Source organism: Medicago sativa, chromosome 5, assembly GCF_051527215.1.
Source record: "Medicago sativa cultivar Bolivia chromosome 5, Bolivia_mono, whole genome shotgun sequence".
In the NCBI taxonomy this organism is placed as follows: domain Eukaryota; kingdom Viridiplantae; phylum Streptophyta; class Magnoliopsida; order Fabales; family Fabaceae; genus Medicago; species Medicago sativa.
In genome coordinates this window covers 73,946,921-73,961,933 of record NC_140753.1, presented here as the reverse complement: position 1 = coordinate 73,961,933, position 15,013 = coordinate 73,946,921, and the positions used below count along the sequence as shown (strand labels likewise).

The window sequence follows — 15,013 nt, the reverse complement described above, 5'->3', positions numbered from 1 at the left end:
CAGGGACTAAAAATGTTGATGGAAAAATTTTAGAGGGACTAAAAATGCTGATGGAAAATTTTATAGGGACTAAAAAATGTGATTTTATTTTATAGAGACTAAAAACAAAATTCTGAATATTTACAGGGACCATTTACTTAATTAACCCTAAAAATTATGTTTAAAAGAACAACCTTTAAACTTCAAAGAGTTATATACATTAGAATATGAACATTAGAAGTGTGTGATTAATTACCTTCCTCCTAAGCAATTAAACCCATCTAACTATTAACCGATCAACTTCAAGTATGGTCATCAATAACAAAAACAGCCTTGGGAATGTGTAAACAGAGTAAACAAACCAAAGTCAAACATGTGACAGTCTTCAATAAAGCAACAGTAAAAGTCAAGGACAAAAAGAAAGAGCACTTTGACCAAAAAATGAGTATAAAAATGGTTTATTGAAAAGTCAATTTATCCAATGATGTGGGTGATCTAACTTTCTATTGGCTCATATGGACACAACAGAGAAAATGGACCTAGAGAATTTGTTTCATGAAATTAGGCTTTCAAGCATAAGCAGTTTTATTTTATTTTTATCATCCGTGCGCAAATACAACTACTAGTTTTTATATCGAATATGATGATTATATTGAAAGACGAAACTCACTCAAAAATTTTAAAGTTATTTTATCGAATCTATAACTTCGCATTAAACTGAAAAAGAAACGAATTATCCAAACGAATCACTTATTTATTTTAGAAAGAAGTATATAGACAAATACATATGCACTATGTCATTTAAAATTGGTAGTACAGTGTGTATGCTTGCTCTAACTATTTTTGCAAAAAAAAAAAAATATTACCAAGACTCTCAAAGCCTAAGGCGGTCACCAACATTTTAAGTTTTTAACCTACCTACTCTATTAAACATTATTACTATCTGGCAACATGTTGGAAGCATTAGCATGAAACAAAAATTTTCAAGTTCTAATACCAAAAAATGAAAATTCTAAATAAAAATGTGCTAGGTGAAGTTAATGCCAACTGTGTGGTTAACCAAATGCTACAATCACTCCTTTAATGACTCTATAAATATTACTATCTGTACACTTTGCTCTTCACCACAGACACACACATTTCCAATTCCTATCCTTAATCTTTCCATTTACTTTTTGCTTTCTCAAAAATCATCAACAAAAGAGTTTTTTTTTTTTTTTTTTGAAAATATCATGATGTTTCCAATGGTTCTTCTAAGGCTTGTAGATTTGGTTTTGTACCAACTACTTGCAAATTCATACTATAGAGCTGCAAGAAAAATGAAAAGTTATGGTTTTAATTTAGCTTATCTTTCATCTAAACCACCTCATCAACCTTGTTCTTTTCCTAGTATAACAAAATGTGATTTACAAGGTCGAATGTCACAAACAATTGTTTGTGACATTCATAGAGTCCTATTAAGGTCTCATTCATTTTTTCCTTATTTCATGCTTGTTGCTTTTGAAGGTGGCAGCATTTTTAGAGCATTTTTCTTGCTTATGTCTTGTCCTTTACTCTTGATTTGTGATCATGAGTTAAAACTAAAGATTATGACTTTTATAACCTTTTGTGGTTTAAGAATAAAGGACATGGAAAATGTTTCAAGGGCTGTTTTACCAAAGTTTTATTTAGAGAATCTTAATCTTCAAGTTTATGAGGTTCTTGCTTCAGCTGGGTCTAAAGTTGTTATCACAAGTGTGCCTAGAGTTATGGTAGAAGGATTCTTGAAAGAGTATTTGAGTGTCGGTGATGTTTTAGGCACAGAGTTACACACTTTTGGTTGCTACTTCACTGGTTTTCTCACTAGTTCTGGCTTACTTGTTAAGCATAGAGCACTTAAAGAGTATTTTGGTGATAGAAAACCTGATATTGGAATTGGAACTTCAAGTTTACATCATCATCTTTTCATTTCCACTTGCAAGGTAAGTTTTAAACAATTTTTTTTAAAGGGTTGGCAAAGGTATCTATAAAACATTTTTGTGTATTTTCTCATGTACATTATTATTTTCTAACTGTTGGGTCTAGTGCAAGTAGTTGGTGCATAAAGTGTGTGAGTGTTGTAAACCTGGGGTATTGAGTTCGATTTCAATGAACCAAAAAACATTATTATTTCCTTATTTGGAATTTTAATTTTATTAGTACAAACATAAACATAGTAAAAATCTTAATTCCATATAGAACATAATTAATTTAGAACACATGTTTTAATTAAGTTGATGTGTTATGTCTAATTCCACCTCTGCATGATTATGACAGGAAGCTTATGTTGTGAACAATGAAGAAAACAAGAATAGTCCAAACTCAATCATGCCAAGGGACAAATATCCAAAGCCATTAATATTTCATGATGGAAGATTAGCATTCTTGCCAACACCCTTAGCAACACTCTACATGTTCATGTGGCTACCAATTGGAATTATTTTAGCAATTTATAGAATCCTTCTTGGTATTTTCCTTCCTTACAAATTAGCACTTGAATTGGGAGTTTGGAGTGGCATAGATCTAAAAATCAAAGGCACTATCCCTAAAAAAACAAAACCAAACAAAGGTGTTTTGTTTGTATGCACACATAGGACATTGTTGGATCCTGTTTTCTTAAGCACATCATTAGCAAAGCCTTTAACTGCAGTAACATATAGTTTAAGCAAAGTTTCTGAGTTCATAGCACCAATAAAAACAGTGAGATTAACAAGAGACAGAAAACAAGATGGTGAAACAATGCAAAAGTTACTAAGAGAAGGTGATTTAGTTGTTTGTCCTGAAGGAACAACATGTAGAGAACCATATTTGTTAAGGTTTAGTTCATTGTTTGCTGAGTTGGCTAATGAGATAGTGCCTGTGGCAATGAATACTCATGTCAGCATGTTTTATGGGACCACAGCAAGCGGATTGAAGTGTTTGGATCCCATTTTTTTCTTGATGAATCCTAAGCCAAGTTATCATATTCAAATTCTTGGGAAGGTACCTAAAGAACTTACATGTGCTGGTGGAAAGTCAAGTGTTGAAGTTGCTAATTATATACAGAAACAGTTGGGTGATGCTTTGGGGTTTCAATGTACAAATTTTACTAGGAGGGATAAGTATATGATGCTTGCAGGGAATGAAGGGATTGTTCAACAAGTTAGTAATTTGAAAAAATGCTATTGATGATGATCATATGTATATGCTTTTGAAGTTAGTCCATCTTGTTTTTTTTATACTTCATTTTATTTATTTTTGGTTTCCAAATTAATTTGTGGTCTTGTTTGTTCTTGTTGGATATGACATTTATGAGTTGTGACATTGAAGGAATGAAAGTGTCTTGGATACTAGTGTACAATGTATTTCTATTCCTAGTCCTCACATGAATGTTTAATCGGCCGAGCTGTGAATCGACAATGTATGTAATTCGATTATTTGATCAACTCAACGGTTGCGATTTTCATAAGTTGAACTATGACCCGAGACCTTGTAGATTCAATGTTTGATTCTGTTTTGAAACATTTTAGATGGGGAAAGTACCAATTTGCAATATTCCACAAAAAAAACTAAAGTTGGCCTAATTACCTAATATGCACACCTAAAAGGTTATGAAGATTTGTATCATTTTTAAAAGTATATACACTTTTTAGAAAATTTCATTTTCGATGTGTACACATTTTTAAAAATTGACCTTTTTGGATGCATTTATTTATTACTCTAAATGGCAGTAGTTGTACACATAATCATACATTTTCTCAAGTCACTTTTTTTTAGTTTAAGAGCCATAGTATTTCATAAAAGTGAGGATTTGAATGTATGAAAATGAAAAATCTACTCCACATTTGTATGTGTGATGTTGATAGGTAGGTAGACACATTAATCTTATTGAATCAAGGAAATAATGAGTTCATGGGTATTATTTATGTAAATAACCTAGACTGTTTCAATTTGAGGGAGTGCTATTTACACATGAATTTTCATTGTCGGTATATAACTTTTTCAATTAAACATTACATTTTTTTAGCGGAATAAGCATTAATTTTATACCTCAAAAAAACATTAACCTTTTGAAAACAAGTTAATTGATACATCTCAAATTTAAAAAGTTTATATAAGTGTGTTGATTGCTAAAAAAAAAGTGTGTCAAGTCTCTACAAATACTGTGAAATTTAATTTTAGTCACTTTAAAAATAATTTCGGTTTCAATCTTAAGTGAATGAAGTCTAACTTCTCATATGAGAAGTTTATATAATTATATTTTTTTTATAAAGCCAACAATATATACACATGATGTGCTAAAAATTGAAAAACATTTACAAAATAAAACCAAAGACCATTACCTAATCAAAAGCAAATACATCAAAAACTCAAGCAAGTATAGACCATAATCAAAACATTTTACCTTACTTATATTTAATTCATACTCATGCAATAGTTTTGTTTTGAAGGAAAAAGTTAAAATATAAATGAACATTTCCGTCCTTGTCTCATTTATGACACGAGTTTTCTGTTAGTCGCTGGTTAATGGAACAACTAATCAAATGTATCCGTTTAACGGTCTAGTTTGATGTGCTACTATTTGTAGTTGAGGAAATTAAATACTATTGAATTACTATATTTTACTTTTTTTTTTCTATGGCCTTATCCAGTAATATGATCTATTATAATGAAGCAAGACTCTGGTAACATTTAACTTATCAAATTCTATGAAAACGAGATAAACATGAAAATTTTATATGATAAGATTGAAAGTATATGATATATATGGTTCGCTTCACTTTTTTTTTTTTGAAGGAATGGTTCACTTCACTTATTATTCCCCAGGGAAATTGAATTGTTGCTCATCATCACCTGTGCCATACATTTGGTGAAAAGTTTTGGCATTATCATAGCATCCAGCGTTTGTTTTTTTTGAGAGGAATAGCATCCAGCGTTGGTGAAATAAATATGTACATGTAACTGTAGCATTCACATGAAGTGTTTTTGGTAGAGTAATAAATTTACATGCCCATGTGTCATTTCTCTGGGAACTACAACGAACGAGTTACGTATTTTAGACTCATTGGACCTGATATGAGATCATTGTTTGACTAGTTGAGTAGATTATCTTTTTGTGCAAAAGATATTCAAGATTTTTTTCCCTAAGGAACAGATATATATTCAAGAGTTGAACACTGAAATTTGTATTAAATTCTGTTATATTATACTTATGAAATATTAATATTTTTTCTATCACATACTTTACTTTTTTTTTTTTTTAAGAATATCACACATTTTACTTACTTTTTCTTTCTTTTAATTTATTTTTCTCATGTCATTAATAAAGGATAATTTTGCAGAATCATTCATAACTTCTCTTTTCTATACAAAATTAGCTAGATTATTGTTACATGTGTGTGAAAGTGACAAAGTGGCATATTATAGAAAACGAATGGAGTATTTAATTATTCAATATGTGATGGGAGAGTTGACAACATGACTCTTACCGTAAAAAGAGCTTGAATTCGATTCTTAGAGTCACCCATCATATAGATAGTTCATCCCTAGTAAAAATAAAACCTAGATGTTTCATTGCCGTCTCAATGATTAGTTCCATGACAAATCAAAAGAGAATATATAAGTCATGAAAATACTTTGCGGCACCCACTAGAGATAAGATTCTAATTGTGGTGAAAAAAATAATTTAATTATGCTTTAACAATTGACGTTGCAAACAATATTTCACAAGTTAACAATATGCAGAGTGATTTGTTTCATACTTAATATTGAGAAAGTCTTGCATGATCACAAGCATGCAGACACACAATTTGTATACACGCATGAAAATGTTTATCATTAAGTTATATGAAAATACACCTTATTTTATTCTTTTCTATTTCTATCTTTTTTCAAGGGTATGAGTAACTGACTGTGTCTAAATACAACACCCAAATACTTGTGGTTAAGTAAGTAGAGGAATGCTAACAACATTCACTTTTTAATACACTCTCCAGAACTCTCTCCTTTATTGGATGAAATCAATGTATGTCTCACTATTTTGTGTGGGTTCAATTTTTAAAGTGTAGATCCACAATAATATAAACTAATAAGAGAATGAATATCAAAGAGAATGTTCAAAAGAGAGTGCTGCTAGCATTATTCTATGTAAGTATTTTCCAATAATATTATAATTTTTTTGTTCTAAAGAGTTTTGCAATGAAGCTCACACACAATAAACATATGCTTTAGGTTAAAGAGGGTTTTTTTTGCGTCCCAATGCTTGTTGAACGTGATTTTTGTGAAGCTCTAATCTGTCAAAGTGCGAAAACGCAAGCCCACACCTCAAATACACACACTCAAGCTAATTGTTGAGAAGTTTAAAAATTGCGAATTCGAAATGAAGGCTAGACGTATCAAATATTTATGCAATCAACTAATTTGTATTTACTAGACGAATTAATTTTATAATTTAATATCAAGATAATGGAAATATTTGTGTCAATTTCATGTATATGTCCAGATATGTATCTATTTTAAACTTCCCACAAAAATTAAGATTAACTTTAATTTGAGCATTTTGAGGAATTAAGGAAGCCTTTGTCTTTCATGGATTCTAGTTTTAATACAACTGAATCTCAACCACAATAAAAAATATATTTAATTTATCGAAAAAAATAATTTTAAAATTTGAGGGGGAAAAAATAGCGACCATACATTTCTATGTGGGGAAAAAAATGTCTAAACATAAACTGCAGTAGTAAATCTGTAACTGCAGACAGAATAAATATGTAGTGTACCCCTTTCAAAAAAAATAAATAAATAAATGTTGCGTACCAAAAGTATAGTGTCTGATAAATATTGTTGTGTACCAAAAGTATAGTGGCTGATGAAATGAGTAAAAGTGTGCACGTGACAAGTTCCGATTGCTGAAGTTGGCAAGTTTTTTATTAGCCATGGATTACGTCACTCACCAAGATAAGCTAAGAGCATCCACAATGGAGACATCCATTTTTGGGTACTTAAATAGGTCCCACACGTACACATCACTCTTTTATCATTTTTTAATAGTAGTACCTAATAAGCACTCAATCCCTCCAACCCAGATCTCACACAAAGTTCTTAAATGGGACCCACTAATCAACTATCAATAACTTTATATCACTACATTTCAATTTTTTAATATTAAAAGCGTGCGGGTCCCGTTTAAAGTTGGGGGTCTTAAATAAGACCCCGGGTCTTAAGAGACCCCCAAAAAAAAATTCTCCAATGAGGATACCTATTAGGTACGGTGTCTTAATTGGTAAAGACACCACCATTGGGGATGGTCTTACACACAATTCTAGTAAGATCTTTCAAAAAAAAAAAAACAATTCTAGTAAGAGTATGACTCAGCAAACAGGATCATGGCACACAAGTTTCCTTCCTTGGTGGTCTTGGTCAATGCATTGATTTCAATCTTCATATTAATAATATTAGGTCTAGGAAAATAGTTTTTGTGAGCATTATCATGTAAGAGTGAACTCCTATTTCATTTTTTTTGGGTACAACTCCTACTACTCTTATTTTATGTTTTAATGAGTCGGGTTAAGTTGTGTTCTAAGACTTGTCAAAAAAAAAAAAAGTTGTGTTCTAAGATTACATATTAATAATCTTAGAAATGATAAGTATTTAATCAATGTTATATGTCGCGGTTGAATTTCATTTAATTATGAGCATTGCTATATGTCACGATTGAGCTTCTCACAAACAGATCACGAATCAGTATTCTATAGCTTTTAATTCTAAAAAATCTACTAAATTCAACTGTTAAATGAATTAAAGTTAGTTGCCACACTATGAGACTTATCCACTGATTTTGTTCACTTGTGCCGCACCCCTTGCTTGTGGTTACCTATCCCAAAGCTTTTCTCCACCTAACTGGTTTGGACAAACAAAATTCTTGATATTTAAAACCAATTTTTATTGTCACCAAATGATTTTCCCATTGTGATAGAGTAGTTGGACCATTTTGTTGCATCAAGTAATTAGAAAGAGGGTATCAGTTTGGTCTTAAAGTAGTGACATGCATGTCGTGAACCTATCGCGAAACTAAATTTCGCCGTATTAAACATTACTCTTCAATTATTAAGATACCAATAGCTTTTTTTAATATCAAATTGATATTATTTGTGTCTTAAAGACTCTAAAATAAGTATTTATTCTCATTTCCAGAACTCCTTTTCATATATAACAAAACTATATGAAAATTCTCCAAAATGTTTATAGAATTTATTAATTATATATGACAAATGTAAAACTTTTTTTTTTCTTCATTAATTATACATTACTGTTGTAAAGAGTAAATGCCCTTCAAAAATTAATCAAAGACTAGTAACCTATCTATCTAGGAAGAAACAAATGAGGAGTGGAAGTTTTCTACATGTTCTTGGTAGTGGCAGGGGTTTAGATTGGACTTTTGGTGATCAAATTAGGTGGATTTGCTCTCATCAAGGGTATATAAAGTGCGATATGGATGCTTCTTTTTCCACTCATCATACCATGGTAGAAATTCACCTAAAATAAATAAATATATATCATGGTAAGAATTGGTTTTGTATAAGAGACGAGTTTGGCTGTTTTGTTTGCGTTGGGGAAGCTACTTGCAACAATGGCTTGGATTAAAGAGTTGGCCATTAATTGTGTAGTTTTTCTACGGATTTGAAGAGTGTAGCTGATGCATTCCATTCTATCCGACATGATTTTACTGAATTTGGTGCTATTATTCGAATGTGTTGTTCTCTAATGGAGTCTAATTGTCTTTAACTCTCATGTGAGTTTTTAAAAAAATACGTGAATATGGTTGCTCATATAATCTTATTAATATAGTCATACACAACGACAATCCTCAAGTTTATTATGCCATTACTATATCATGTATTGATCCTCTTATTCAAAATTTTCCATGTAAAAAAGATAAAATATAATTGTTTAGAATTTCCTTTCCACTAAAGCCTGAGAAAAGCTGTAAGTTGTATGTTTGGTCAATGGTGAATAAATCATAAATATAAGAAAAATGTTAAAGCTCTTGCAAAAAGTATATTCCTTTTTGTGGATAAGGGAAGCAAAGAGTGTATTCTTATGGTAATTTTATAGTAAATGTGGTTTATTTGAACATTTATTTCTTCTAAGAAAAAATTAATATTTACATTCAAGCTGGTGTTTAGGTGTGAAAAGTAATAGCACTTTAATAAAGGAACAAGTATGATTGAGTTCAGTTAATATTTGAGGCCCATTCTGCTTTGAAAAGACTTACCATACGGTACAAAACCACCAAATGAAAGCGAGTTATAAACAATAAAGTCAGGGTCCCATTAGTTTTCTTTAACATTATTCATAAACATTTTTGTTTATTTTTTTTATAGAACTAAACATGTTTATTTATTTATAAATGATACTAGATGTATTTGCATTGCTGCAACACTGAATTGGTTCAAGTGATAAGAGATTTGAATCTTTTAAACAAATACTTACAAGTTTGACTACTAACCCTAAGAAAATTTAGTTGGAGGAAAAGAATTCATCCCGTGTGTCCAACAAATTTTCCAATAAAAAAAGTTTACTCGCCACTAAACGACGACTGAGCTCTCAAAATTTGTTGAGATGTCTACTTTTGAGTAAACTGAACGAAGGTGTGTTTTTGTTAAATGGGGTTGGTAGTTCCAGCTAGACTTTAGGGGTTTGATTTGAAGGTAGCGGTGGGGGTTCAAAATACTGCATGCCTACATTGTGACATTATTGTATATTTACAGTTAGGAAATTTGTTTCACGCAGGGTTGTGTTGAGAATTTGTGAGGCTCATATTAACCGACGTCATTGTCTCCAACTCCAAGCATAAGTGTCTCCTCTCCTAGCTAAAAACCACATTACACAAAAATTAGGAGCATTTGTTTTTTGGGTCATAATAGTAGTTTGATCAAGATTGAATGTTCTAAATTTGGAGCGAATCTGAACTCGGTGAACACTATTTGAGCATTAAATTTTGACTTGGTCTAATAGACCATACTTCATGCAAAAATATTGGCTAAATCGAGGTAGTCCGATGTTTTTAGGTTTGGTTGAAACACAATATCGATATTGCTAGATTAAACACCTTTATCCGAGTTCAAATGTGATAACTCATAGTTGTGTGCGAGTTTTAAGTGATGTTTGTCACTTGGTATATCGACAAAAAGAAAAACACAATGTGTGATCTAATAGATACTCCCTTCAACCTTACTTATGAACAAAGTTATCTATCTTCACTCAAGGTAGTTAAGTTAGCTTAATAGTCATGATTTGGATTTGACTCAAAAAACACAACCTTTAATACTATGTATGCATGTCCTGTCCTTACTCTTGTCTCCCTAAAAATGCGTTAAATCAGCAAAATGTAGCTCTCAATCTCATATCCATATTTTTCAAAATTGATGATTATGGAAAAATTATTTTCCAGAAATGATATAATCCAAAGAATGACACAAAAATCAGCAAAGCTATTAAATGTGACTGGGGCAGCAGAAGGAGATGGATTGGTGGGCACTGGCACTGAACCAAAGACGTTGGCACCACTTGAGTTTGTCGTGTTCAAGATTGATGAACTTGTACTGCAATTTTATAGTTAATATCATAATTTTTCAGAACTTCCATTTGTGTGGCAAAGGAAAATGAATGAAATTATAAGTATATGCATGGAAGATATTCACCTTGTAGATGGATATTGACATGTTCCCGTGCCTACAAAATTAAAACAAGTTAATACCATCATCAAAGTTCTCAACAACCAAAAGTAAAATGAATTTATAAGTAGAAAAAAGTAGAATGAATTTAATAATTTCATCCTTGTATAAAACCTTGTTCTTAAGAAAATAAAGTTAGCCCAATGAATATAGAATCCGAATTCGAATCTTTATGCTAACTGAAATAATCTTGATCAATTTTTATTTACTTTTCGGCTGAATTTTGGATTATCAAAACCAGAGGGTTAAGATTAAAAAAAACAATTACTAGACCCAACTTATTCTTTATTTTGGTCAAGTAGCTTAGTTGCTAGATTCGTACACATTATGTGTTGAGAAGTGAGAAATCCGGAGTTCGAACCCCAGCCCCTGCACATAAAGTCACTGGTAACTACCAATTGAGCTACATTTACAGAACCTAGACCCGACTTATTTCTCTCTGCTTTAAAACATAAATATATTTGATAAAAAAAAAAGCATAAATATGTTGTTATCCAAGGATTATATTAGTGTTTTTTTTTTTTTTTTGACAAAGGATTATATTAGTTATTTATGCACGATTTATAGAGGAAAATAAATGCAATGAACTGTAACACTTCCAAGACATTTGTGACAAAAAAAAGGGGGGACTTTTGTGAGAATTGAGATGCTGCTACCAACTAAGTAGAAAAAGAAAGGAAAAAGCTTGACTTTTGTATCAGGTAGCACTTTAGTAGCTTCCTACATCTCCAAACCACAAAGTCTATTGAAATTGAAAGATACAAATAAAGGTTTCTTTTCTATTAGTCTATTCAATATATTGAACCCAACAATCACATGTCTTATTACCAACCAAAGGCTTTTGTATCTATTTGATTTGATACACATGACATTAGAGTTCTACTACTTTTCCTAGCTCATTTTTTTTTGTCCATATATGGAAGCTTAAATTAAGCGCTTATCATATAAACGCTTATCATATAAGTGCTTATCTATGAGCTATTTTTATAATTAAGGGTTTATATTTTCTATCATTCTCAATCTAATTAACAACATATGCATGCTTTTGAATTTGATATAACTAAAGGATGCAATTAATATTATTGTAAAGGTTGCAATGAAAATTATGATAGGAAAAGCCTTACTTGGATTAGTGCTAGTGATGACAGCAGTTCCACCAAAATTGCAGCTATTTGGAACAGGATTCTTATGATAATACTTATTAAAGGCATAAGAAGCAAGATCATGAATAGAATTTGGATTGTAACAGCTTCCACCAGGTTGAATTGCTGAACAATCAGTGCCACCATATCCACAAGCATAGTCTAATGCAACTTGTAAACCAATTTGCGACGCACTTGGACTTGCAACACACCAACTTGAACCTGGAAAAGAATTCACTGTGGTTGGATTGGTATATGGAAGTGTTGAAGTTGGAGAAACTGTGTCTGGATTGTAATTAGGATTGAAAAATGGATCAGGTGTTGTAATTGTTGGAATGGTAGTAATTGGAGTGGTAATATCCTTTTGGACAGTAGAAAATTTGTCAGTAATAAATTCTTGTTTCACTTCATGTCTTTGTAGTACATTAACATGTCTTTGTGCTTCCTTTTCTGTCCTACTTGAACCTGAATTTGAAATCATAATTGAATTACTTTGTCTGTTCTGATTCTAAAACATGTGATAAGAGATACCAAATATATTGATTTGAGCCTTAAGTGGCATAAAAATGAACAGCTAGATTCAATTTGTACTTGTAACATTCAACCTTGCATGAAACTCAACTCAAAAGACAAATGAGATCTTGACAAATAAATTTGACAATGCAATAGATGGGTTAATGTAGTTTCAATATTTGGTTAATTATGTTTTAGCATGGTTAATGAATCTAACAAGATGTTGAAATTCATTAACCATTCATTGATCACAATTAACCATAATTTTGAACATCATCAACCACAATTTTGAAGTGTGTGTTTAAACACAAATCCTAGTTAATGAATATTATGACACCTGAAAATCATGTATATATGAACACGATTTAGATAGTTAATGGATATATGTATATTTGAACACTTGAAAATCGTGGTTAATAACGTTCAAAATCGTGTATGTAAGATGGTTAATGAATTGTGACATAATTAATCACATATTTAGATTGTGTTAATAATCTAAATTGTACTCGAATTTGGATGACAAATTTGTTTATCAAATTAACACAATCCAAATCAAAAAACTGTCTTCCTATTCACTAGAAAAGTTGGAGAAATTTGCACTTAACATTCAACTAATTAGTATTATTATATGGGTCATGTTAACTTGTGCCCTTAGGGCACAAGTTAAGGAGCTTGAAAAGGAAATTAAAAATAAATTTTATATTGAAAGTATAACTTTTGCAACTTTTAAGATATTGAATGCACAAGTTCCAAAAAAAACTTTCTACATTTGCTTTGTTAACTTATGCCCCAAGGGCACAAGTTAACATTTCCCTTATTATATTAGGCCTTTGGACCTCACTAATCTCTATTGTTTCAAATGTCAACAATTTTGTACAGAGCATCTTCTGGATTGGACAATAGAGACATGTGGGGTACCTCTGTACTGAGACCCCTATATGTAACAGTCAAAGCAGTTGGACCCTTGTATGTTTTCAAGAAACTGCATGTGGAAGTACTGGAGAAAAGGTTGGATTCAACTGCCCAATGTGAAAGATGATAATCAAAATAATTTGTTCTAATTTCTGTATGTTAAGTATGTCTCTATCATAATGTGTGTGACTAAACAATAATAGAAGAGACAAACATTTTGTTGCAATTAAGGAATTTGTTTATTTTCCATAAAAAGAAGATATAAATTTATGGACACGAAAAAAAGCTCAATTAATGAACCAAAAAAGTACATTGCATCCAATTAGTCCAACATAAATATATAACCATGTTAGTTGAACTAAAAAATCACTAAAAATATAAAGCAATTGAATCCTATAAGGAAAAGCATCTTGTAGTTTAAGAATTCAAAAGAGTCCAAAATAATAAATATAAAAGAAAATAATCCATGCAGATGATAATAATGAATATAAACAGAAACAATTGAAAACAGAAGAAAATGTGAGATACAACTTACAAGGACAGTGAACAATATATTAAACCAGAGACAACTTTGTAACTCATATCAGAACAGTACTGAAGGAGATAGACCAAAAACTATAGAAGAAGTGAAGAAAAAAATCACCTGAGCAAAGGATTTGAGTTAGTAGGAGAAAAATTGCATAGTGATATACACTCCTTTTCATCTTTGATTTTATTGTTCAACTTCTTTTGTAACACTTTCTCCTTCTATTCTCTTACTTTTTGTTGAATGTTGTGTGGGATAATGATTCAAGTTCAACTAAAAGTAGTATATATATTGGTGGTGGTAGAGTGTGTGTGGGCCTGATAGGCAAAGGTGAGGTGGTGGTGCAGAAGAAAGTTGGAGGGTGAAGGAGCAAAAAGGATGGAAAAGGTGGGGAAGAAAGTTGAGAAGATAGTAAAGGAAGAATATAGGTTGGGTTTGTGGGCTAGTAAGTGATGATTGTAATCATGGTGCTGCTGATGTATACATTTCCCTTGTTTTTCTAGAGTGATTCTTTTTCCACCTCAGTTTCTCGCGCGCCTTAAGCAATTTGGATTATAGAATCTGAATGGCATAAATACCCTATAAAAATCTCCAAAAACAGGTTAAAATATTTTGAATTTTAAAATCCAAATGGGATGCATCAGAAACTTAGAGGGTGGAAAAGTAATTGTCATGTTTCTATTCTTAATTGAGTTATTTACCCACACTCACTAATCTTCTCCTATTAAAGATCTTCTATTAAAAAATTGTTTCTATTTCTATTCTTGTGTCTTGGTTTTACATAAGTTATGTACTTATGTTCATACATGGGTGTACTCATATATTATTGGTTTTTAATCCCGGCGTGATATAATTGAGTTGTTACATGACTGTGACTTCTGGGCACACAGAAGCAAAAGTGCCAATTACATTGTACTATTATCATATTTTTTCTTGTTGAAAATTTTCACTTTAACTGAATCCATGTCTGTTGCAAAGAACGGTGCACATGATGTTGCATCCCAGCTCATGTCACTTTTTCTTCATCAGTAGATAATAAGTCAAACTTTCATCAACCTAACCAATTGAGTAGTGTGTGTTAGTTGGGAGGATCTTAAGTTAGGCTTTGTTTGGAAGAGAAAAGAAAGCAGCAGGAAAGATAGTAAAAGGAAAGATCGTTAAGGTCAAATTAATTTGGCTGACCAGTTGTAACTTGAAAAATAGTCTAG

The 15,013-nt window shown here is 31.3% G+C and overlaps 2 protein-coding genes across 2 annotated transcripts; one reads left to right on the top strand and one right to left on the bottom strand.

Moving 5' to 3' along the window:
• The first annotated feature begins 1,102 nt into the window (after window positions 1–1,102).
• Window positions 1,103–3,337, top strand: GPAT1 (glycerol-3-phosphate acyltransferase 1). Its single transcript, XM_085709830.1, has 2 exons — window positions 1,103–1,940; window positions 2,275–3,337. The coding sequence occupies exons 1-2, from the start codon at window positions 1,212–1,214 to the stop codon at window positions 3,163–3,165; spliced, it is 1,620 nt and encodes a 539-aa protein (XP_085565956.1). The 5' UTR covers window positions 1,103–1,211; the 3' UTR covers window positions 3,166–3,337.
• Window positions 3,338–10,245: 6,908 nt separating this feature from the next.
• Window positions 10,246–14,609, bottom strand: LOC146924889 (PLASMODESMATA CALLOSE-BINDING PROTEIN 5-like). The gene is made up of 4 exons (XM_085709853.1): window positions 13,923–14,609; window positions 11,837–12,319; window positions 10,680–10,710; window positions 10,246–10,580 (listed from the first exon to the last, which is right to left on the bottom strand). The coding sequence occupies exons 1-4, from the start codon at window positions 13,981–13,983 to the stop codon at window positions 10,352–10,354; spliced, it is 804 nt and encodes a 267-aa protein (XP_085565979.1). The 5' UTR covers window positions 13,984–14,609; the 3' UTR covers window positions 10,246–10,351.
• Between the last annotated feature and the right edge of the window lie 404 nt (window positions 14,610–15,013).

What these genes read in the sequence shown, in the direction of transcription:
- GPAT1 (XM_085709830.1), top strand. Translation starts at nt 1,212, where the DNA reads ATGATGTTTCCAATGGTTCTTCTAAGGCTTGTAGATTTGGTTTTGTAC. An exon ending in TTTTCATTTCCACTTGCAAG is followed by an intron (nt 1,941 to 2,274) that starts GTAAGTTTTAAA and finishes TGATTATGACAG; the next exon opens with GAAGCTTATGTTGTGAACAA.
- LOC146924889 (XM_085709853.1), bottom strand. Translation starts at nt 13,983, where the DNA reads ATGAAAAGGAGTGTATATCACTATGCAATTTTTCTCCTACTAACTCAA. An exon ending in CATCACTAGCACTAATCCAA is followed by an intron (nt 10,711 to 11,836) that starts GTAAGGCTTTTC and finishes TTAATTTTGTAG; the next exon opens with GCACGGGAACATGTCAATAT. An exon ending in TGTCAATATCCATCTACAAG is followed by an intron (nt 10,581 to 10,679) that starts GTGAATATCTTC and finishes ATAAAATTGCAG; the next exon opens with TACAAGTTCATCAATCTTGA.